This window comes from Amphimedon queenslandica, unplaced genomic scaffold, assembly GCF_000090795.2.
Source record: "Amphimedon queenslandica unplaced genomic scaffold, v1.1 AMPQUscaffold_13514, whole genome shotgun sequence".
Classification (NCBI taxonomy): domain Eukaryota; kingdom Metazoa; phylum Porifera; class Demospongiae; order Haplosclerida; family Niphatidae; genus Amphimedon; species Amphimedon queenslandica.
This window is the reverse complement of record NW_003546250.1, coordinates 516,763-536,697: the sequence shown is the minus strand read 5'-3', so window position 1 is coordinate 536,697 and position 19,935 is coordinate 516,763. Positions and strand designations below refer to the sequence as shown.

The 19,935-nt window shown below is 37.7% G+C and overlaps 8 protein-coding genes across 15 annotated transcripts in view; 4 read left to right on the top strand and 4 right to left on the bottom strand.

Annotated features, from left to right (window-relative positions):
• The first annotated feature begins 144 nt into the window (after nucleotides 1-144).
• Nucleotides 145-4,232, top strand: LOC109586030 (uncharacterized). The gene is made up of 14 exons (XM_020002200.1): nucleotides 145-296; nucleotides 374-452; nucleotides 580-680; nucleotides 733-1,239; nucleotides 1,299-2,085; nucleotides 2,328-2,463; nucleotides 2,515-2,624; nucleotides 2,685-2,745; nucleotides 2,797-2,888; nucleotides 3,019-3,185; nucleotides 3,246-3,397; nucleotides 3,442-3,600; nucleotides 3,668-3,785; nucleotides 3,852-4,232. Exons 1-14 carry the CDS (start codon nucleotides 160-162, stop codon nucleotides 4,117-4,119), a joined length of 2,874 nt encoding a protein of 957 aa, XP_019857759.1. The 5' UTR covers nucleotides 145-159; the 3' UTR covers nucleotides 4,120-4,232.
• A 116-nt stretch (nucleotides 4,233-4,348) lies between these two features.
• LOC105314688 (nuclear fragile X mental retardation-interacting protein 1-like) lies at nucleotides 4,349-5,948 on the bottom strand. Of its 5 annotated transcripts, none has more exons than XM_011409002.2 (8): nucleotides 5,579-5,948; nucleotides 5,417-5,470; nucleotides 5,285-5,358; nucleotides 5,117-5,209; nucleotides 4,883-5,034; nucleotides 4,770-4,840; nucleotides 4,669-4,728; nucleotides 4,349-4,625 (listed from the first exon to the last, which is right to left on the bottom strand). In XM_011409002.2, the coding sequence occupies exons 1-8, from the start codon at nucleotides 5,927-5,929 to the stop codon at nucleotides 4,509-4,511; spliced, it is 972 nt and encodes a 323-aa protein (XP_011407304.2). In that variant the 5' UTR covers nucleotides 5,930-5,948; the 3' UTR covers nucleotides 4,349-4,508. The 5 variants fall into 5 exon arrangements, with proteins under 5 accessions (XP_011407304.2, XP_019857832.1, XP_019857850.1 ...); XM_020002273.1 differs by having other exon boundaries at nucleotides 4,770-4,834; XM_020002291.1 differs by having other exon boundaries at nucleotides 5,398-5,470; nucleotides 5,579-5,710.
• LOC100633030 (nuclear cap-binding protein subunit 2-like) lies at nucleotides 5,940-7,338 on the top strand. The gene is made up of 4 exons (XM_003383185.3): nucleotides 5,940-6,064; nucleotides 6,128-6,448; nucleotides 6,495-6,560; nucleotides 7,146-7,338. The coding sequence occupies exons 1-4, from the start codon at nucleotides 6,017-6,019 to the stop codon at nucleotides 7,251-7,253; spliced, it is 543 nt and encodes a 180-aa protein (XP_003383233.1). The 5' UTR covers nucleotides 5,940-6,016; the 3' UTR covers nucleotides 7,254-7,338.
• LOC100632903 (ankyrin repeat domain-containing protein 42-like) lies at nucleotides 7,217-9,603 on the bottom strand. Its single transcript, XM_003383184.3, has 16 exons — nucleotides 9,400-9,603; nucleotides 9,229-9,339; nucleotides 9,127-9,172; nucleotides 8,973-9,046; nucleotides 8,851-8,928; nucleotides 8,741-8,798; nucleotides 8,595-8,692; nucleotides 8,473-8,542; nucleotides 8,394-8,423; nucleotides 8,211-8,342; nucleotides 8,111-8,167; nucleotides 7,979-8,062; nucleotides 7,874-7,927; nucleotides 7,691-7,823; nucleotides 7,474-7,624; nucleotides 7,217-7,409 (listed from the first exon to the last, which is right to left on the bottom strand). The coding sequence occupies exons 1-16, from the start codon at nucleotides 9,556-9,558 to the stop codon at nucleotides 7,290-7,292; spliced, it is 1,455 nt and encodes a 484-aa protein (XP_003383232.2). The 5' UTR covers nucleotides 9,559-9,603; the 3' UTR covers nucleotides 7,217-7,289.
• Nucleotides 9,604-9,640: 37 nt separating this feature from the next.
• Nucleotides 9,641-11,291, bottom strand: LOC100632777 (GTP:AMP phosphotransferase AK3, mitochondrial-like). 3 transcript variants are annotated; one of them, XM_020002334.1, is made up of 5 exons: nucleotides 11,226-11,291; nucleotides 10,981-11,076; nucleotides 10,510-10,930; nucleotides 9,974-10,252; nucleotides 9,641-9,850 (listed from the first exon to the last, which is right to left on the bottom strand). In XM_020002334.1, exons 3-5 carry the CDS (start codon nucleotides 10,685-10,687, stop codon nucleotides 9,663-9,665), a joined length of 645 nt encoding a protein of 214 aa, XP_019857893.1. In that variant the 5' UTR covers nucleotides 10,688-10,930; nucleotides 10,981-11,076; nucleotides 11,226-11,291; the 3' UTR covers nucleotides 9,641-9,662. The 3 variants fall into 3 exon arrangements, with proteins under 3 accessions (XP_019857893.1, XP_019857884.1, XP_003383231.1); XM_020002325.1 differs by having other exon boundaries at nucleotides 11,165-11,228; XM_003383183.3 differs by lacking the exon at nucleotides 11,226-11,291 and having other exon boundaries at nucleotides 10,981-11,158.
• Nucleotides 11,267-16,672, top strand: LOC100632649 (ubiquitin carboxyl-terminal hydrolase 10-like). Of its 2 annotated transcripts, none has more exons than XM_011409615.2 (23): nucleotides 11,267-11,316; nucleotides 11,374-11,525; nucleotides 11,572-11,625; nucleotides 11,920-12,033; nucleotides 12,718-12,905; nucleotides 13,005-13,133; nucleotides 13,185-13,358; nucleotides 13,472-13,565; nucleotides 13,740-13,785; nucleotides 13,855-14,035; nucleotides 14,091-14,232; nucleotides 14,287-14,573; nucleotides 14,631-14,707; nucleotides 14,776-14,821; nucleotides 14,879-15,016; nucleotides 15,062-15,202; nucleotides 15,249-15,337; nucleotides 15,390-15,506; nucleotides 15,589-15,722; nucleotides 15,774-15,859; nucleotides 15,948-16,005; nucleotides 16,067-16,228; nucleotides 16,294-16,672. In XM_011409615.2, exons 1-23 carry the CDS (start codon nucleotides 11,291-11,293, stop codon nucleotides 16,497-16,499), a joined length of 2,841 nt encoding a protein of 946 aa, XP_011407917.1. In that variant the 5' UTR covers nucleotides 11,267-11,290; the 3' UTR covers nucleotides 16,500-16,672. The 2 variants fall into 2 exon arrangements, with proteins under 2 accessions (XP_011407917.1, XP_019857768.1); XM_020002209.1 differs by having other exon boundaries at nucleotides 14,876-15,016.
• A 31-nt stretch (nucleotides 16,673-16,703) lies between these two features.
• On the bottom strand, nucleotides 16,704-17,771 carry LOC100632521 (emopamil-binding protein-like). Its single transcript, XM_003383181.2, has 5 exons — nucleotides 17,557-17,771; nucleotides 17,429-17,498; nucleotides 17,216-17,354; nucleotides 17,124-17,167; nucleotides 16,704-17,055 (listed from the first exon to the last, which is right to left on the bottom strand). Exons 1-5 carry the CDS (start codon nucleotides 17,725-17,727, stop codon nucleotides 16,808-16,810), a joined length of 672 nt encoding a protein of 223 aa, XP_003383229.1. The 5' UTR covers nucleotides 17,728-17,771; the 3' UTR covers nucleotides 16,704-16,807.
• A 36-nt stretch (nucleotides 17,772-17,807) lies between these two features.
• Nucleotides 17,808-19,935, top strand: part of LOC100632394 (dynein heavy chain 2, axonemal-like) — a 36,329-nt gene continuing 34,201 nt past the window's right edge. The window contains exons 1-7 of the mRNA XM_020001170.1: nucleotides 17,808-18,045; nucleotides 18,088-18,433; nucleotides 18,729-18,893; nucleotides 19,062-19,190; nucleotides 19,241-19,350; nucleotides 19,422-19,613; nucleotides 19,827-19,934. Coding sequence (XP_019856729.1) covers nucleotides 17,890-18,045; nucleotides 18,088-18,433; nucleotides 18,729-18,893; nucleotides 19,062-19,190; nucleotides 19,241-19,350; nucleotides 19,422-19,613; nucleotides 19,827-19,934 — 1,206 coding nt within the window. The 5' untranslated portion in view covers nucleotides 17,808-17,889. The remainder of the gene's footprint in view (nucleotides 18,046-18,087; nucleotides 18,434-18,728; nucleotides 18,894-19,061; nucleotides 19,191-19,240; nucleotides 19,351-19,421; nucleotides 19,614-19,826; nucleotide 19,935) is intronic.

Below are 19,935 nucleotides of genomic sequence, written 5' to 3'. Positions count from 1 at the left end.
ACATTAATTTCTTGGTAATCTAGAATTAGGTGAATACTGCACTTATTAAAAGATTTTATTAATTAATTTATTTATTTGTTATTTATAATAGTCCATCATGACACATGACAATATTAAAGATCTAGACTAGCTCCTCCTCCTATCTTTAGTAGCTAAAATATGGAGGCTTACACCAATTCAAGATGGCGTGACAGCAACAGTAGTCGTCTGTCAACTGGCTTTCAGTCATACAACAGCCACAATCATCATCATCCCCTCTCTGATCACGGGTACAATCCAGAAAGGAGAAGACTCAGGTAGCCTAGCCTTGTCCTTGTGATGTTTTTCTTATTTATAAATGTTATCTATATATATTTTCCCTTCTACCTCTTAGTTCTCATGAAAAGCAGAGGACCCCTTTACTGTCTGGTCCATTCTCTTCTCATTCTCCAATCCATGAAAATGGATATCATGTATATTATAGTGAAATTAATTATAATAATGATTCATCATAATTATGCACCATGCATACACACACACACACACACACACACTCATTAGCACATGACTTAATAGCTTTTAATGTCTCTCCCTTTACAGTGGACTGGAAGAGGAGGCAGAAGCAAAGAGAGACTACCCGAGGAAGACTATGCCTATCACCAGCAACCTCCTTCATTACAGTTCTATGGAAGAGGGAGAAGGTACTTAATTAAGTATATGTTCATTTTTATTAATACATGAACTCCATCACAGGGGGGCCTTTGATATAAGAAGACATTATCATGGTAGTAGTGGATACTCTTCATCTGTCCCTCCTCACTTTTCTGGAACCCCAAGCAGACCCAATAATTTCTCATGGGAGCCTCGTAGTGCTCATGGTTATAGCAACCATGGTGCGAGCTCTCCCATGCTTGATGATGTCAAATCACCTTTAAACTACTCACCAGTGTACTCTGACACACCCAGTTCATCACCTGACACAAGGTTTGACTCACCCATAAGGGGAAGTGGAGGAGAGTCACCATTAAGAGACCCTAGACGTAGAGCGCATATACGCCCTCCAGTTCAGCAGCCTCCATCTTCATATTCTCGCTCTTTTGATGAGTCTCCTCCAATATCTGGGCACAGGAGTCCACTCCCAGTCAAAGTGGCAACTATAGCTCAAGGGCAAAGCTCTGCTGCTAGAGTGAGAGAGTTTAAGAGTCACTGGCCACACATACAGTTAAAGACTCCTATTGATAATGGGACAGAAGATGACAGGTATAATAAAACTAACTCTTTTACTTATGCCCTTTCTCTCTCTCTCCTTTCTATAATAGTAATAGTTGCTCAAGGACTCGTGTTTATTTGTTTCCTCCTAAAAAGCGACCCTGCTTATCTTCAGAGTTAGTCAAGAGAGATTATAATGACACAGCAAGAGTAATGAAGAGTGTTCAAATTCAAAGAATCTTGTTTGAACATTCTTACACTCGTGCTTTGCCTGGGCAGTTAGTTAAAGCTGACAGCACCAATCATGATAGAATACCTGAGCCACCTCCTGAGAATGCTATCAGCAGATCTCTACTCACTGTCAGTGGAAGAGTCCCTTCAGTGCCAGCACCATCACAAGTTCAATCAGCACCAGCAGGTCCAGTACCAAAAGCTCAAGGACGAGAACCAGCCACTAATGAGAAGCTATCTTCAGTAGAGCTTGATTTCGACTCAGCATGTGAGACAGACTCACCAAGCAGTAGTTCTGTAACCTCAGGCTCAGATTATCATGGACTGTTAGACCTTGAAACTGATTCAGAGGGCCAGGACAGCCCAGCTCTGATCCTCTCAATCCCTTTGAGCATTTCTAGAACTACTAGACCTGACGAGGTTGATAATGTGCAGCAGCAACTAAGGAAACCGGTTTCACCCCAGGAAGCTTCTGAAACTGATGATAAAGAAAGGGAGGCAGCTACTACTCTGAGTCTCGACTCACCCACTTCCAGTGGAGGAGATGGTTTCCATCTTACCATTGAGTCTGATGAAGAAGAAGGAGAGACACTTAGAGATGGTAGTAGCACTCTTAGCAACAATCAGCTAGACAATCGTTTAGTAAGAAGTTTAAGTTATTCAAAGGTAAATTGATCTATAGCCTGCATGTTATTAGCCTCTATGTATATGTTCCCTGTAAATCTACACACTTTCAGTTACATTGTATGTCAAGGATTTAGTGATAAACATTACAAATTAATTACAATAATACATCTATAATGTGGCCTCAAACTTTCACTTCATGTACAAAATGCATCTATCAAAACTTAAATTCTAATCATTGGATTGCTTCAACTGTTCTGCTCAAATTGGTTCTTGTCTTTTAGGATGATGATAATCTTTCATTGACTTCTTCAGAGTCTTCTTCGCTAACTGGAAAAAGTCCAAAAAAGTTGAAATCACCTTTTCGTGATTTTGTTCCTCAAATCTTAGGAACAAGAAGTAGAGCTGAAACTGCTTTATGTATTAGCCTGTGCATGTTTTTCAATTGATTTATAATTGCTTTCATTATAGTGCATAAGCGTTTGGCAATAGATAAGAAGATAAATTTGAAGAGTGTTTCTGTTGACAGTAATCCTGATGGGAATCAGTTGTCCTCTAGAAGCAGCTCCGCGATTTCTCAAGTAAATTCAGACATTTTATGTTCCTTTAAAATGTCCATGCACTTTCTCTCTCACTCACAGGATGATAAGTCTCCTACTCCTAGTGGGCATAGAATTGACTTTGACAAAGAGTTCAGTCCTGGTATGTGTGCATGTATGTACAATGAGATGACGTTATAGCCTTCATTTTTAGATTTTATTAAGCGAATCAAAACAACATATTCTGCAAGACGAATTGGCTCAGGTGACTCAAATCTTCATAGAGTCTGTCGATCTGGAAGATTGGTAATGACAGAATTATATAAGGAATTTGATACAATGATAATTCCATCCAAAGAAAGGCCTAACCCTTTTTACCTTATGCATGCATGTACATGGTATTGGGGCTCCTTTTTTAATTTTACTATTTTTACAGAAAATAGTGAGATACTTCATTTATGTGGAACATGTCAATGTCAATACCCAAGACAATGCTGGTTGGACTCCATTGCATGAAGCCTGTAACAATGGCTATCCTGAGGTGGTCAAGGTGCTGCTTGAGAATGGAGCTGACCCTAACCTCACATCTTATGATGGAAGCAGGTAGGTGTGAGGTAATATTTATATGACCTGTGAGTGACTGGGTTTATATATTACCATTAGACCAATACATGATGCCATAGAAGCTGGTGATCTCACTATAGTTCGTTTATTAGTGGAGCATGGAGCCGATCTAATGGCAGAGCAAGGAGGGAAGACTCCAACTGACCTGGCAAAGTCACTAGGTCTCACTGAGATCTCAGCTTATCTTGATGGCAAGTTAAAAATTTTTTTTTATCATAAATTATTTTACTTCCAGATATGCTAAGTAATCAAGGCAAGAAAAAGCGGAGAGATGATGCAGCTAGTAAAGTTTTCAAGCCTCCCCCTCCATTGAAAAAGAACACCTCAGCCCAATCAGTTTCTAATGAAGTGCTTCATCCTCCTATCACTTTGCCCTTTGATGGCTACAATGAAAGTAATGATATTTATTACTGATATGCAAGTATATTTTTACAATTATGAACAATCCTGATTCTGTGCAGGTATCTTTGGACAAGAATTAGATACACCTGTTATATACCTCACAGCAACTGTTGAGGAGTCAGAAGTACCTTTCCTTCCCTTGTATAACATCACCATATCTCCTGGATCTAATCCCAGGTATGCTAATAATAATTGTAATAATATACTTTAGTTTTGGTATTCATTCGGCTCAAATTTTCCCAGGAAGCACAACTTTCACATCCTGTCTGACGTACTTCAAAGCTTGACAATAAATCGAGAGGATTTTTTATCAAAGCTTGAAGGAGTGAAGCTTTTTCAGCTTTCAGTGAAAGACTTTCTTCACCAAATAAAATCCAATCCACTCACAAAACATTCTCCCATCATTGAGAAGCTACAAGGATGCTCTCAGACTGACACAATAGACCTGGTACCACTCACTGATTCCTTGAGGAGTTTACTAATGATAAAAATATCAAACATTGATGATTGATTCATGAAACTCCCTATCTACAATTTTTAGTGAAAATCACCAGCACCTTTGTATATACTAATATTTGTAACTAACTACATCTGCTTGTGCTTCATTTTGCAGCATAAAAGGCCAGTGTTATCAAGGAACTGATGAATGATAGGCGCCTTGTACAATTATAGTATTTGAACTAAAAATTTTTTATACTATAATCAATCTATTGCATAAGAGAAAAAGAAGTTCACAATCATTTTCATTGTTGTACAACTCCACGTCTTGAAAGATACTAATTTATTTTTACAATAATTATTGATAACTGATACTTGTATTATAATAATTAATGATCATTATTACCAGGTGCCAAAATGTAATTAGAATCAGTGGAGACAAACAGAAAATTGGTCAGTAATTCAAATTTGATGATCCTCTTCTTCTGTGAAAGCTTCATCCCAAAAGTTATGATTGACAATGTAATGGACACACTGAAGGATAGTGTTGTGTTCATGCCTAATCTCATCGCGCAAAAGCTACAAGAAAGTATTAAATTGTAGCAGTAGCTTCTTGTCATACCATTTGAAGGAGTGTAGGCTGGCAATGTGCTACATCAGTGCTTGTCAAGTGATTCTTTGTCTGAGAAAAGAAATTAATTTCTAAACTTTAAAAGCTCTCACTTTTCTGTTTGAGTCCAATCTACGGGACTTGTTACATTTCTCACCTAATTCTTTACTTTCCATTGCTGTTCCTTAAGCAACATGATCACAAGCACATGAATATAGCATTTTACCTTCTATATCTGCTCCAGACTCAGACTGGAAATTCATTTTACGTTTATTTGTTGCTTGCCACTTTCCTTTTCCTGATCCTCTCTTCCAATTCTGACCACCACACTTACCCTGAAAAGACGGACCAGGTTCTCCCAGTAATTTGCTAACATATCTAATTAAGAGATGAGCATTAAGAGCTGCTTTATTTTTACTATACATGCATGCATAAAAATGGATAATAGTACCAAGAGTACCTATAGAGTGGAGTATCAAGGACTTGTCTTCTGTCTTTTCTTTCAAGGTCTTGCTGCTTTTTCTTGGCAACGTTTGAAATTGTGGGATAATTCCTATAGAAAATCAATAGTATTTTTTAATACATTATTGCTAGGTTTCAAAAATACATGCCAGTGTGCTACTCTTACTTCTTCCTCTCGTTTCGCCATCTCTGAGTGTCCTCGGGAGTAGTGAATTTCAAAAAATCAGGTAGAAAATGAACCTAAATACATACATACATATAATAAACAACTGTACTAACCAATGCTATAACAACACACCACAGAGTGCTCCTTGACAACCTTTGGTAAAGCATTAAAGTCACATTGTGAACACTATGAAAATTTTGAGAGCAATAAAATATTTATAATAGTAATAAAGTCGATCACTTCCCCAATGTCAAAAAATACAATAATTTTATAATTAATCAAATAAGCTCGTACTTTGACGTGTCCCTGTACATGTTCCTGGTACGTTTCTTGAGATTTATACTCGCGATTACAAGCTTGACATGAAAACAAGTGTGGGACTTTTTTATCAACAGTTCCTTTACCCACTCCTCCCCATTGCCCTCTAGCACCATTGAAAAGAGAAGGAGGAGGGGGAGGGAGAGGAGGGGGACAATAGGGAGGAGGAGGAGCTGAGAACTGCTGGTGGTATGGATGGCCCCACCAAAGATCTTGTGGAGGAGGATGATGAAGATTATGACCTCTAAAGTGATAAGGTGAAGCAGGAGACAGACGAGGGCCAAAAGAAGGATGCTCAAAGACATAAGGAGGTCTTGGACGATGCATGATGACTCCACGTGGGTAGGAGTTCAGTTTAAATGGCAAAAGGGTTAAAATAAAACCGCCATTTTTATTTGCCTTTTAACCCTCAATATGGCCTCTGCTCCTACCCTTTCCAACTACAGGGATCACAAAGCAGATGTGAGTTTAGACTAGCTTCATTTGCTGTAAAATTCTACTAATTTACTTACTTTACCTATACAGATTGACCCCGATGATTATCAGCAACTACTAGTCCAATCCACTACCCTGTATGTTGGGAACCTCTCATTCTACACTACAGAAGAACAGATCTATGAATTATTTTCGATGGCTGGAGACGTCAAGAGAGTTATAATGGGGCTCGATCGACACAAGAAGACTCCATGCGGTTTCTGTTTTGTGGAGTATTACGAGAAGAGTGCTGCTAGTATTGCAGTGAAGTATATTAATGGGACAAAGTTAGACGGACGAATCGTTAGGACAGATTGGGACGCTGGGTTCAAGGAGGGTCGGCAGTATGGACGGGGGAGAAGAGGAGGTCAAGTAAGTTTTATGTTAGCGTTTGTTTAATTATTATGTTTTATTTAAGGTTAGGGATGACTATCGTAATGATTATGATGAAGAACGAGGAGGTTTTGGTGGTAGACACCAACAAGTAAGTTTTTCAAGTTGTTCCAAACTCGGGCCAAAGTCCCTGTACTATAGTACAGGACTTTGGCTAAATTTCACCAAAAATGAAAGGGAGAGAATTTTTCATTTTTATATTTTTTCTGATACATATACATGTTCTTATGTTGTGTTTCAAGTTTGAGCTGATTCCGATCGCATTTTGATTTTTTATGAATTTTAAAAGTTACTCCAAAATCGGGTCAAAGTCCCTGTACTATAGTACAGGGATTTTGGCCAAATTTTGCCAAAAATGAAAAGGAGAGAATTCTTCATTTTTATTACATTTCCTGATACATATACATGTTCTTATATTGTGTAGAAAGTTTGAGCTGATTCCGATCACATTTTGATTTTTTATGAATTTTTTAAGTTACTCCAAAATCGGGTCAAAGTCCCTGTACTATAGTACAGGGATTTTGGCCAAATTTTGCCAAATATGAAAAGGAGAGAATTCCTCATTTTTATTACATTTTCTGATACATATACATGTTTTTATGTTGTATAGAAAGTTTGAGCTCATTCCGATCAAAATTGGATTTTTTATGATTTATTGAAGTTGTTATACTTGTAGATTAGAGATGCAGAGTATGAAGATGACAGAGGCTTTGGTGGGGGAAGACGACATCGTTTCTCTGAGCCAGGTGGGAAAAAAGATTTGTCTGAATCAATGGAGACATAAATATACATACATTGTACACACTGTTACATTTGTCTCTCATTTCTTATTCATTCTGAAATAAGCTCCTCCTTCTCTCTCTCTGTAATTTGATTTGTTTGACTTCTTTTGGGCACATTTTGGCGATTTAGAACCAGCTCCAGCTGCTGGAAATCCACTCTAAAGGAGAAGAGTATTATAGTGCAGTTTACCAGCTCCTCTTTGCTAATTATAATCTACTGACTGTGTTTTGATCGGCTGTCAAAAGTGATTTGTAATGCTTTGTGTCTTCTTTTGCTTGATAGAGTTGAATTCTGGCCTGATCCAGCTCCTTTTCTATCTTTTCTCTTTTCTCCTTCTCATTTTCTAACTGGCTCTTCAAATCGGTTACAGTCCTTCAAAAATTTTAAAGATTTTTAAGATCAATTCACTCTGAGCTCTTGTGTCACAGAATGGCTAACCTGTTATGTGTTTCTGTTGCTATTTTTAGTTTCTCTTCTGCCTCATCTTCAACACTACCTCCAAGATTCTGATAGTGCCTCCGTGCAATGATAAGTGCATTTGTCAGTTTGTCTATTTCCTCTTGTGCTCTTTCTATTAGAAATGATTTCTATTTGTGAATCACTATGTTGCTTTACATATACCCAGTGTTTCTGGTGACTGGTTCATCATTTCTTCAGTTTCTAATCCTGTTCCACCTGCAAGTAATATTCTCATACCTGCATCGTTTCTATAGCTTTCATACTTACCTCCAAGTAATGCAACGCATTCAGTCTTTCCATATTTCCTTGCTACATCAATTGGTGTTTCACCCAAACTGTTCCTTAGTGATACTGTATACATATGAAGGAGTGATTACTCCTCTCTCTCTTTCCTCTTACCATCAGCTCCATGATCAAGCAACCACTGGAGACATTTAAGACGTCCATTGCCTGATGCTGTTAACAAAAGTAATATCCACTATAGAAGAAGATACTATACCTTTATGTGCTAGAGTTGAGCCCCTTCCATCTTGTTGATTAACACTGCAGTGACCATCCAGTATAAGCATGCTCAGAAGTTGTATGTTCCCATCACAGGCTGCCTGGAACCCAATGTGTTTTTCTTCTCCTCCTATAGTAATGGATCTTTTTAATTGTATAATAGATCTTCATGCACTTATACCTTCAGTCTCATCTATTTCTGCTTCTCTTTCTATAATAATTGATTTTTATTCGTATTATGTACTGCATGTATGGTTTACCTGAGGATGCTAGAAAATCAGCACAGTTTTGCTTTTGAAATTGAATTGCTAAGTCTTTAGGAGTAGCACCCTATACGTTGTAAAGAGTATAAAGATTTCAGTGGGCCAACTGTATAAAATACCTTGTCATTATGACTTTGTAGCACTTTTAATGGAGAATGATCATAATAGACCAGTAGACTGAGGCACTGCATGTGTCCTTCACTAGCAGCTAAATGAGCTAATTTATCGTAATAGATATTTTAACATGCAAGGTTGAGCTACTAACCAGCTATGTTGCCATCTTCATTAACTGCCATTAGATTACTGCCCCTTTTTGCTAACATCTTAACAAATACAAGAAGGATTTATAAGACAAAATTACTGAAATTTTAATACTTGTACTGCTGCATAACGACCATGAAAAGCAGCATGATGGATTGCTGTCCAATGCCTGAAGTCAATGCTCTCGGTATCCTGTAACTTATAATAGCACATTAGTTGTAGTACATATTGCTCACATAGCCAAAGTCCAAGATTGATTTGAGTGAGTATGAGTTTCCATGAGCAGCTGCTAAGTGCCCAATAGTGTAACCTATGGAGAACATAGTTTAACATAATATTCTATTTATTGATTTTAGTCAACAAGTATTCAAGTGTCTCAATTTGTGTCACCTCTACTATCTTTTGCTTGTATGTCAATGCCATACTCTAGTAAAATCTACACAAAAGAATAATATCTAGTTTTGCAGTCAAAGCAAGGAGGTTCTGGTCTACCTGTAAGCAACCTTGCTGTCCATGTATAGCACAGAGATGTCCTGGTGTCCAGCCGTGCTTTTCAACAATGACAGCAGCCTCATTTTCATGGTATAGAAGCTGCTGTAGAGCCTATAAAATTCCACATGCTGGATCTAACTATAGGTGTGAAAATGCCTGAACTTTCCTCACCCTTGCATTCCCATAGTAGCAAGCCCAGTGCGTGAGAGAGAATCCATCCTTCCCTACCCTATCGCTAGGTTTTATTTGCTTCTCTTTGAGAGAGTCCTCTAGTTTATCCACTCCTTTTCCTAGCTCAATTTCATCTTTTATCTCTTCCAAAAGTTCCATTTTGTACGAGCCCCACCCAATTATTAATTTTCTGCTAAAAAATTAATAACAAATTTGAGCATGCGCATTACAAATTGATGGGAAAATGCGGTAAAAGTGTCTCCCTATGAGAGTAAATCAAGATATTTCTTTACGTCTATCCAAATGGCATCAGACGTCTCTCCAGTGAAAGTCTTGAGTTGTTCCTTCTTTTTATAAAACGTCAATAATGGCTCCGTCATCTCTTTGTAGCTTTCTAGTCTTCTTAGCACAGTATCTGGTCTATCATCAGGGCGCTGTGTAAGCAGTTCGCCTAAACAAAAAAAATTAATGATGCTAAGCTGAGTTGTAGATTTAGATATGATAATTAGAGTTAAGAGATAAAGGTCAGTAGTTTCAAATGCTAGTAGCTTGCTGCTCCTTCTCATTGACTAACCTGTAATATCATCTCTTCCAGGTACTTTAGGTTTATTGTACTCAAGATTGTAAACCCTCCCTGATGGAAGATGGACCAATCTGTCTTTCACTCTATCAATAATTGTACGAAAAGGTACGTCTAAATAAAGTGCCACTCTAAATGTTTCATGTCTTGCCAGCTCCTTTCCTTGACTTAAAGTCCGTGGGAAACCATCTAATATCCAGCCTTGATTTTGAGCCATACTTTTAATCTCGGTAGTCATGAGATTGACCATGGTTTTGTCAGGAACAAGGAGTCCTATATACAATTTAATATAAGCAGTCATGTATCATTATGTAGAGTATCAGATTAAAGTGTAAAGTAGCTAGATCTATAAATGACACAAAGACGCAAAGAAGGTTTTATAAACAGTAAAATAAAAATGAATGAGACTTAATGACATGAAATAAAAATAAAAGTTTAAGAAGGTTTAGAACTAATAGGGGAAGATGGAAGGTGGTTAGATTATACTAGTATCAATTATTTACTCTTGCTAGCATTTGTAATCAATTTACCATTATCAAGGTAAGATTTCACTTCTTTTCCAAGCTCTGTTTCTCTAATGATGTGACCTCTTAGTATGTCACCGCTTGAGAGATGAGCCAGTAGATAAGTATCAACTATTTTCTTGCAGATTGTACCCTTCCCTGAGCCAGGAGGACCTAATATCAGCAACCTCAGAGGAGCAGCCATTTCCAAGCAAATGACAAATTGACAATTATTTTTTTATAGATCTATGAATCTCATTGTCACGTGTAGACTAGTCTGTGTAAATTTGTATGGTATTTAATTTATGATGGTTTTAGATTTTACTGAAATATATATGTATATATAGTCCTACATCATTTTGTTTGTTGGTCCCATTTCTGCTGCCTTCAAGTTAAGTCTGTAATTTGCTTTGAGGAGTTTCTCTGCACACGAGTCAACACATTCCAGCTGGATGGATACAAAAATTAAAATCTTAAAAAGTATAGAAGATGCACTACTTCTTGATCTGATAGATTTCTTTGGCTTAGACGTGATACACAACCTTTAAAGCATTCTTCTGAGAGCTGATTATAGACCAGTGCATACTGCTTCATCTAAAGAGAAAGAAAAATTAAGGAATTTTCATCATTCATGTTTAAAATAGACTAATAATTTAACACTAGATCTACATTAAATATTAACATTTCTTAACATCATGGATTCATCCATTTTGCATGAATATTAATTAGATTTGCAGGCCTACCGTATTTATTCTAATTTAACGAGAATCAATTTATTGACCACGCCTCCTCATCAGTGCAGCTAGCAATGGCGGATACTGGTGCAGTGGAAGAGTAAGTTTTGTCCGCCATTTCTTTCGCTCCCCCTCATCCCTAGACCCTCTCACACAGGTTTATAGCAAAGAGCAAGAACCTGGCTCCAGTTCAATCGCAGGAATCAACCTCAGAAGACTGGGAGAGTCTTGCCCCAGGGGTAGATCCCACTGACTACCAGCCCAAGGACACGCCCATTATCCCGCCCCCTCCTCCTCCCCCTCCTGTTGGTGAGTATTATTATCTAACTCCACCCACTTTGTCATTTCGTTGCAGATTCCGGTCGTGTTCCTAATTTACTTTCTGTTTCTGGGAAGAAAGATATCGAAGGTATCTATAAAATAATAATAATAATAATAATAACAACAACAACAATAATAATGATAATAATAATAGTAATCATAATACATAATTACGGGTCATTGATCTACTCTTCTCTTGTAATACAAGTTATTTGTAGAGCACAGCTGCACAACCAGTTAAGATTATTTGTCTCAGTTTGGTTTTATAACTTTTTCGATGTAAATTATCTATTTCAAATAATCCTTTTTTAAGTCTGAAATAACCTCTTATAATAAATAAATAATAAATGAATAAATAATAATATATTGCTCTTTCTGTTAGATTTGTTGGCGGAACCTGGTGTGTGTGGCTTGATTAATCTAGGGAACACCTGTTACATGAATTCAGGCCTTCAATCACTTCGCAGCATACCACAACTCACACAATTCTATTTGAGTAAGGAAGAGAGAGAGGGGGGAAAGAGGGAGAGGAGAGAGGCATTCAAATTTAGAGAGAAAGGATCAGGGTTTCTCACAAAGCATGCTAAGTGAGCTAAACAGCATTTCTTTATGAACTGACAAGCACTACAATACAGTACATGGCATTTGGAGCAACTTTAAAAATTCATTAAAAATCCAAACTTGATCAGAATAAGCTCAAAGTTGATACACAACATAAAAACATGTATATGTATCAGGAAAAAATATAAAAATGCAGAATTCTCTCCTAGTCATTTTTGATGAAATTTGGCCTAAGACCAAAGGCTATAGCCTTGGGTTGTTGGCCCGATTTTTGAGTAACTTTAAAAATTCATAAAAAATTCAAACTTGATCGGAATTGGCTCAAAGTTGATACACAGCATAAAAACATGTATATGTATCAGAAAAAAATTATAAAATTGAAAATTCTCTCTTTGTGATTTTTGTCAAAACACCCTGTACCATCATGTACTCTTGCCTGTACTACAGTACAAGGTCTTTGGCCCAATTTTTGAGCAACTTAACACATCCACTGACAAGAAACTGCATGAGCACCATGCCAAAATCCTATGGGAATCCCTCGAAAGGAGGAAAAGGGAAGAGAAAGGGAGAGAAACATACACACATACATGTACTACATGTATGTATGCTTTTGTTGCAGATAATGTTCATCCTGTTGCCTCAACTCCAACTAAGAAAGAAGGAGAAGCTGTAGTAGAAGAAGAAGAAGAAAAAGAGAGATTAGAGAGAGAAAGGGGTCCTGAGGATCAGAAAGATGGGGAAGGAGAGAAAGATGAGGACAAGACTGGTAAAAAAGATAAATCTAAAGACATAAAGACATTAACACAGGTAGATACATGTACTTATGGTAGTACTAACAACAGATTACATAGTCTATATTGTAATCCTTTTCTGTTTCTTCATATTAATTTTCCATTATTATTTTAGGGGCACATCAGTGCTAGGTTTTCCGCCTTAATACAGAAGACTTGGGCCGGACAGTTCTCGGCCATTGTACCACAGTCATTTAAAACGACACTTGGACTTCGGTATCCGCAATTTAGCGGGTATAGACAGGTAGGTGTGGTAATAGGAGTGGTTTGTTTGAACTGGGTCTTTCCTTGGCAGCAAGACTGTCAGGAGTTTTTAGTTTTATTGCTCGACTGTCTTCATGAAGATATCATCAACCAGTTTCCATTAAAGAGTTGCATGGAGAAGAGAGATGGATCAGATAATGAAGGCCAAGTTGAGGAGACTCGATCTGTCATTACCAGCACATTTCAAGGACAATTGAAAAATGAAGTAAAACTTTGTACATTGTCGATGAATTTCATCATTTGTATTCTTTCTTTAATGTCTTTGCCTCTCTCTTCTTCTCTCTTCCTCTCTCTTCTCTCTTCCTCTCTCTCTCTCAGGTTACATGTTCAGTGTGTGGTCATGTATCAGTTAAGTGTGATCCCTTTGTGTATCTCTCAGTTCCTATCCCTCACTCTAATGAACAGCAAATAAGTTAGGACTAGTATTGATACCTTTCATTCACTTTCTCCTTCTTTTTTTGCTTCCCTCTCTCTCTCCCTCCCTCTCTCTCTCTCTCTCTCTCTCTCTCTCTCTCTCTCTCTCTCTCTCTCTCTCTCTCTCTCTCTCTCTCTCTCTCTCTCTCCCTTTCTCTGTCCCTCTCTTTAGCTATTTTCTGGTCTTCAGTAACTGGAAGCAGTAGATCAATTGAAAAGTAAGTTCATGTACAGCTAATGCCACACTCTCTTCATCATTGACACCTTTCATTCTTCCCTTTCAACAGGTTATTGGTCATCATTCCAATATTGAGTACAGTCAATGATCTAAAGACATCTCTCTGTCAGTTACTAGAAGAAGGAGAAGGAGAGAGAGGAGAAGAAGAAGATGGAGGGGGTGGTGTGTCCATAGTACCCGATAGTGTAATCTTGGCTCATGTTAAAGAACACTCAATAGTATCTACTCTAGTACGTACAGATAATTAATTCTTTATTATTATTATTATTATTATTTATTTTTTAGGGTAATGCGTTATCCATTAAACATGTCATCAAAGATGAATATAAAGTCTATGCATTTCAAGTTGGTTCTCCTCCTAGTACTAAAGCAATACCTGAAGTTACTGCCACTCCTCAACGTGATGGATATGAAAGAATTACTGATGGTATAATACATGATGACATGTTGTTATACATTTTTTATAATTTTTGTATTTTAGATGAAGTTCCCATGGAAACTGACTCCTCCCCTCGACAACCAGCCTCTGAAGACGGACTCCCTTTTAAAATCCCACGTAGCGATGAAGCTGACGAGGCCACGCCCCTATTAGAAGAGGCGGAGCCAACAGTAGTTGTTATGGAGTGGCACTCCTGTGTTATTTGTTTGGAGGAGATGGTTGATAGCGAATTATTGACACACTCAGTTTGTGGAGCCATGATATGTGATACCTGCTTACAGGCGTCTCGGAATCACTCTGGAACCGAGAATGGGCTCATGCCGTGTCCAGTGAGTACATGTACATGTTCTGTGCCATTTTGTCAAAATGACTCTTGTCTTCTCCAGGTTTGTAAGTCAATGGTGACACTAGAGGAAGGTTTTGTTCCTCTAGCAGCTCCTGATAAATCTGATGACATTGTTAGGTAGATTTATCTTTATTTATAATCAAGTTATATTCCTGTTTCTTCTCTCTCCCCTCTTTCTTCCCCAGATTATTACAGTTGACTGTTCTCTTTCGCAATAAAGTCGATGATACTGTGAGCCAGACAATGTCCTCTTCTTTCCATAAAAAATTTTTTTTTCTTTTCCAGCAGTGGGTCCTCTTTGGACACCCTTGTCTTCTAAATGTACCAGCGTCAGCGAGCATTGATAAATATTATCAGTTGATATCACCTTTGTTACCAGAGCAGTGTCGCCAGTATCCATGGTCCCTTGCTCTGACGGATGGAAAGGTACAGTACGACCATTATCCCAGTACTACATGTGCTAATAATTAGGGTCGGTATTGCTCACGCTGTCTGTTTGGTAGCGGCTGTGGTGGGTGTGTCCTTACTAATGCAATGACTGACGTAAATCTGAAACCAGGAGACTTCTTTTCTATCTCATTCACTAACTTACCATCCACTGTAGTACAAGAGGTATTAATGTTAATTCACACTTTATGTATTACATGTGTATGTGTAGGCCGACTCCTTCAGGTCCCACTCATCTCTTGATAGTCTTTGGCCGTCGTCTGTTTCCCTACAGGACTGCCTTGATCTTTTCTCTCAAAAGTAAATACTCATAATATAACCGGTTTTTGAAGCAGGTTTTGCATTTGTTCAGGGAAACGTTGGGACAGGACAACCCTTGGTTTTGCTCGAAATGCAATATGAATCAGACTGCAGTGAGACAGTTACTGATATCACAGCTACCAACTACACTTATTGTCCATCTTAAAAGGTAACATGATATTAAGGAAGCATATCATATTATTGTTTTTATATTATTTATGATTGATTCTCCTCCTCCTCTCTCTCTCTAGATTCTTGTTTCATGGTAACACAGCTAGTAAGGTTGAGACCGGTGTCAATTTCCCTCTCTCCCTCTCCCTCTCATCATCTTCATCTTCAGCACCAACTGACTACTCACTTGTCAGCTGTGTCTGCCATTTTGGAAGTACGTGTGTTATTGGCATATTTTTAGCAGAATGTCCCTCTCTCTTTTTAGCATTAAATTCCGGTCATTATACTAATTATTCTAAACAGCCAGTCTCTCATAAGTGGTATTATTACAATGATGAAACCGTGTCTGAGGTGAGAGACTGTAATTAGAGAAGACTACATGTATACATGTACATGTACATGTATATTGCAGAGTTCATTGAGTATAATATTATTTTAGATAACACCATCAGATAAAGATAACGAGAGTGCCTATATATTGTTCTATCATAGACAAGGTTCAGTAAAAATGTGTAAATATTCCTAAATGTAATATTCATTCGTTATTTTGCTCTTTAGATTCTAATACTTTCGATTTTCCAAGTAAAAAGGACATTACTTTTCCAACTCAAGAGGAAGAATTGGTTGAGCTAGAGCCTTTACTGAGAGCCTTAAAACCTAAACCACCACCTGCTCCTCTTCCCCCTCCCCTTCCTCCAATCAAGAAATCCTCTAGCACAGGTAATAATCAAGATTACATTACTTAAATTGAGGTATTTCTTAAACACTCATTTATTAAACACCAGGAAACTTGGCTGCCGACACTAGTGATAATGATATTCAGCTCCAGCAGCAGATTGCCGCCTCCCTAGGTCTTGATATACCAGCCATGTCCACTCCAGGTCCTTCTCCTTTGAAACCTTCATCCTCTAACCCGACACTACCTGCAGAACAGTTTTCAGAACCAGTGGTTTTTAAATCAGCTCATTTTAAGAGCTTCGATGCATCATAGTATAAATATAATAATACTGATAATGGATGAGTGTGACTAGTAGTTTTTGTGATTTTATTTTGTAGACATCAATATTGTTATTATTATTATTATTATTATTCTTAATGTTTTACAAATCTACATAATGTATGATGAATTTTAGCATTAAATCAACCTATTCTGTTCTATCTTAATAGCAAGCAACATAGCCAAACCTTTGAAAACTTTTTATAATGCTAAAACCGAGTACAAAATAGAAAAATTATTAAAAGCATCATCAATTCATCATTACATTAAAAAAGCAAAACTTTAATAGTAGCCTTTTCATTTCATTTATTCTTTTTTCCTTTCTTTGCATCCTTTTTCATGTTGGATGCTGCATCCTTTTTCATATTGGTTGCTGCATCCTTTTTCATATTGGATGCCTCCATGTTAACAAATGAGTGTACTAAGAGCAGGAGTGGAATCAGAACCCAAAGGCCATTAAAGAAGACAAGATAGAGCCACATGTGGATGACATTGTCTGTAGATAAGTTTGGAGACCCTGTTAACCACTCTGGAGCAAAAGTCATCCATCCTATGAAGAGAAATGGAGAAATTATCAATAATCATAAGAAGAGATATTCTTGTCCACTATATAATTACCTCCATAAAGCTCACAGACACAGAGAACAATCTGAACAAAATGCCTGGAATAAAATTAATCATGAATAAATCCTGCATGCAAAAGTTTATACCTGTAGTATTTGTTCTTTAAAATGGCATAGATGAGTAGAATGCAAAGGGAACCATCAACAAAGACAGTTAGGATCTCAAGTGATACTATTGTTGGATCAGATACACCCCATCGATAATCAGCAACTGAATATTCCTTCCCTGGAGAGGAAGAGGAGGAAAGCAAAGAAGACAGTTTTATAGTCAAGAACATTTTTGTATCATTAATATCTTACAGACATCAGCAAGAATGCCACTCGACTCTAAAACTGTGCTGTTCAGTGAAAAAAAGACAAAAGGTCCTTCCTAAAAGAGCACAATGATGATTGCAATGCACACTGAGGAATAATTATAATGTATTTACTAATGTAAAGTGGACTATAGCATCATAAACCAGCCAGAGAACTATCAACCACTCGTGGAATGGAAGGGAGCGCCATTTGCCAAGCAGCCACGTAATCAGAATGGCTCCAATAAAGTGAAGAGAGGCTATAAAGAGAGAAGAGATTGCTCTGGGAGAGAGAAGAGCATCCATTTCTGCAGAAGGAGGTGTGGCTGGTGAATATTGGTGTGGCCCCGCGAGGTCCAGGACATGATACGGAGATGTACGGGAATTAGTGTTGCTAGGCAACAATCAGTTCTTCCGCCATTTTTTCTGATACAAAGTTGGGCCCGAGCTTTGTTTTCTTCATAGAAAATGAGTGACGGTGATATCTCTGATGAGAGCTTGTCTGATAAAGGCTCAGATGATGAAGTAGCTCCTGCAGCTCCGCCAGAAGATGAAGAGCCTTCTTCTCCTACTGAAGCTATCCCAACCTCTCAGAGCAGCGAATTGGAGTCCATTCAACGTGACGTTAGTTTAATTCCAATGATCATTCTGCTATATTTCTACTAGGCTACTCTTCTTAAGTCCATTGTCTGTCTCTCTGAAGTATCTAAAGACGATTGGACGAGTGAACACGACAGTCATTTAGCTAATTATGCGAGGGATCCAACTCAGAAACTACTTGTGATCTACACTGATAAAGAGAGGGGCCTCCTTATAAAGGACTCCTTCCCAACCAGCCCTGCACCTGAACTGTTTTATTTCATAAGGATGGCCAATGAAGCTGTGACTAGGGAGAATCTATTGCATGTAGTTCAGTTTGGTTCTCTCATCCCAGATCATGTTAATGGTTTGCTGCGAGTCATGAATGCCATCTATACTCCTGTCTTTTTTGCAAACACTACCTGGCCTGAAGGTGAAGTAAAGGATATGTGCAGTATTTCTCCACATAATATACCGTATAGCTGATATTTTTGGAGGGGGACATTCTGCATTTCGGTAGCCAATGGCCAAAATTATACCAACCATTTTGAACCATTCTATAGCGAATGGCCATAAATTAGTTAAATTTGCCAAATTGAAACCCTCCAATCATCAAAAATTTAGCAATTCACTAAAATTTTACTCCTCCAAAGTTACCAGCTATATGTGTATGTATGGACAGTACAACTTCTGTAGTTCCATTATTATATTAATTTTAATGGTACTAGGCGTGCGAAATGAGTTTTTCAATCAGCTGCACAAGTTCTTGGCTCATCTAACCGATGCCCAGCACAAGACTGTCGGTCACACTGTCCTCTATGTCCCTGACGAAGGACCTCTAATGACTGACCCTGAGTCATACAAGAACAAAGACTTTGTCCAAAGGATGGAGAGTAAGACATTATTCATAATAATATGTGGGAACTGTGCAGTATTTTTATTTAAAAGGATTAAGTTTTACCAGTAAAAGCATTAGTAATAAGAATACAACTGTACATTAATTATTAAATAATTATCAACTAATACTGCATGTATGTATGTATATGTACTACATTTCTCAGTTATTATGATCCACTGGACAAGACAGATCAAAGAACTGATCAACAGTCAAGAGAGCCTTGAAAGTGCCGAGACATCAGGTCCTCTTCAAGAGATAGAGTTCTGGAGGGCACGGAGCGAAGACCTTTCAGGTAACAGATAAATAGTTATAGTACCTTATTGATTATTAATTACTGTATAGGTCTTACTAAGCAGCTGTCACAGCCTGGGGTAGCTGCTGTCACTAATATACTAGAAAGAGCCAAATCATCATATCTTGATCCATTCATTAGACTCTCTCAACAAATCCAAGTAGGTGCATGGTTAAACACATTGACCCTGTATCTGGTTTTTTATTCATGCTATGTGTATAATTGTTACAGGAAAGTCATTTTAAGGCTCAGAACTGTCTGAGGTTTCTATCAACATTAAGTGATCCATGCACTGATTTAGCTAACGCTGAACCAAAGGATATCCCTAAGCTACTCCCTCGCTTATTGAACAACATGCGAGTGATTTGGGTCCATTGCGAACATTATCACAGCAGGGAGAGACTAACTGCTCTTTTAAGAAAGGTGAGTAATCATTAATACCTACATACTGTATATCTGCTAATGTAAGTAATACTGGTAACTGTAGGTAATATCAACTGAGTGTGTAATATTTATGCATTAATTTTTTGTTTGATGCATTGCTCAACTGTACAAAAATTTAATCCATATATACCCACCATAATAATAATAGTGATAATAATAATAATAATAATATTTATAGTAATCTCACTTTAGATGAGCAGTGAAATAATAGCTAGATGTCGCTCCAAGATCTCCTTGAGTGATATATTTGACGGACAAGTTGAAAAGTGTAGAGTATTTCTGACGGAGTGCATTGATTGCT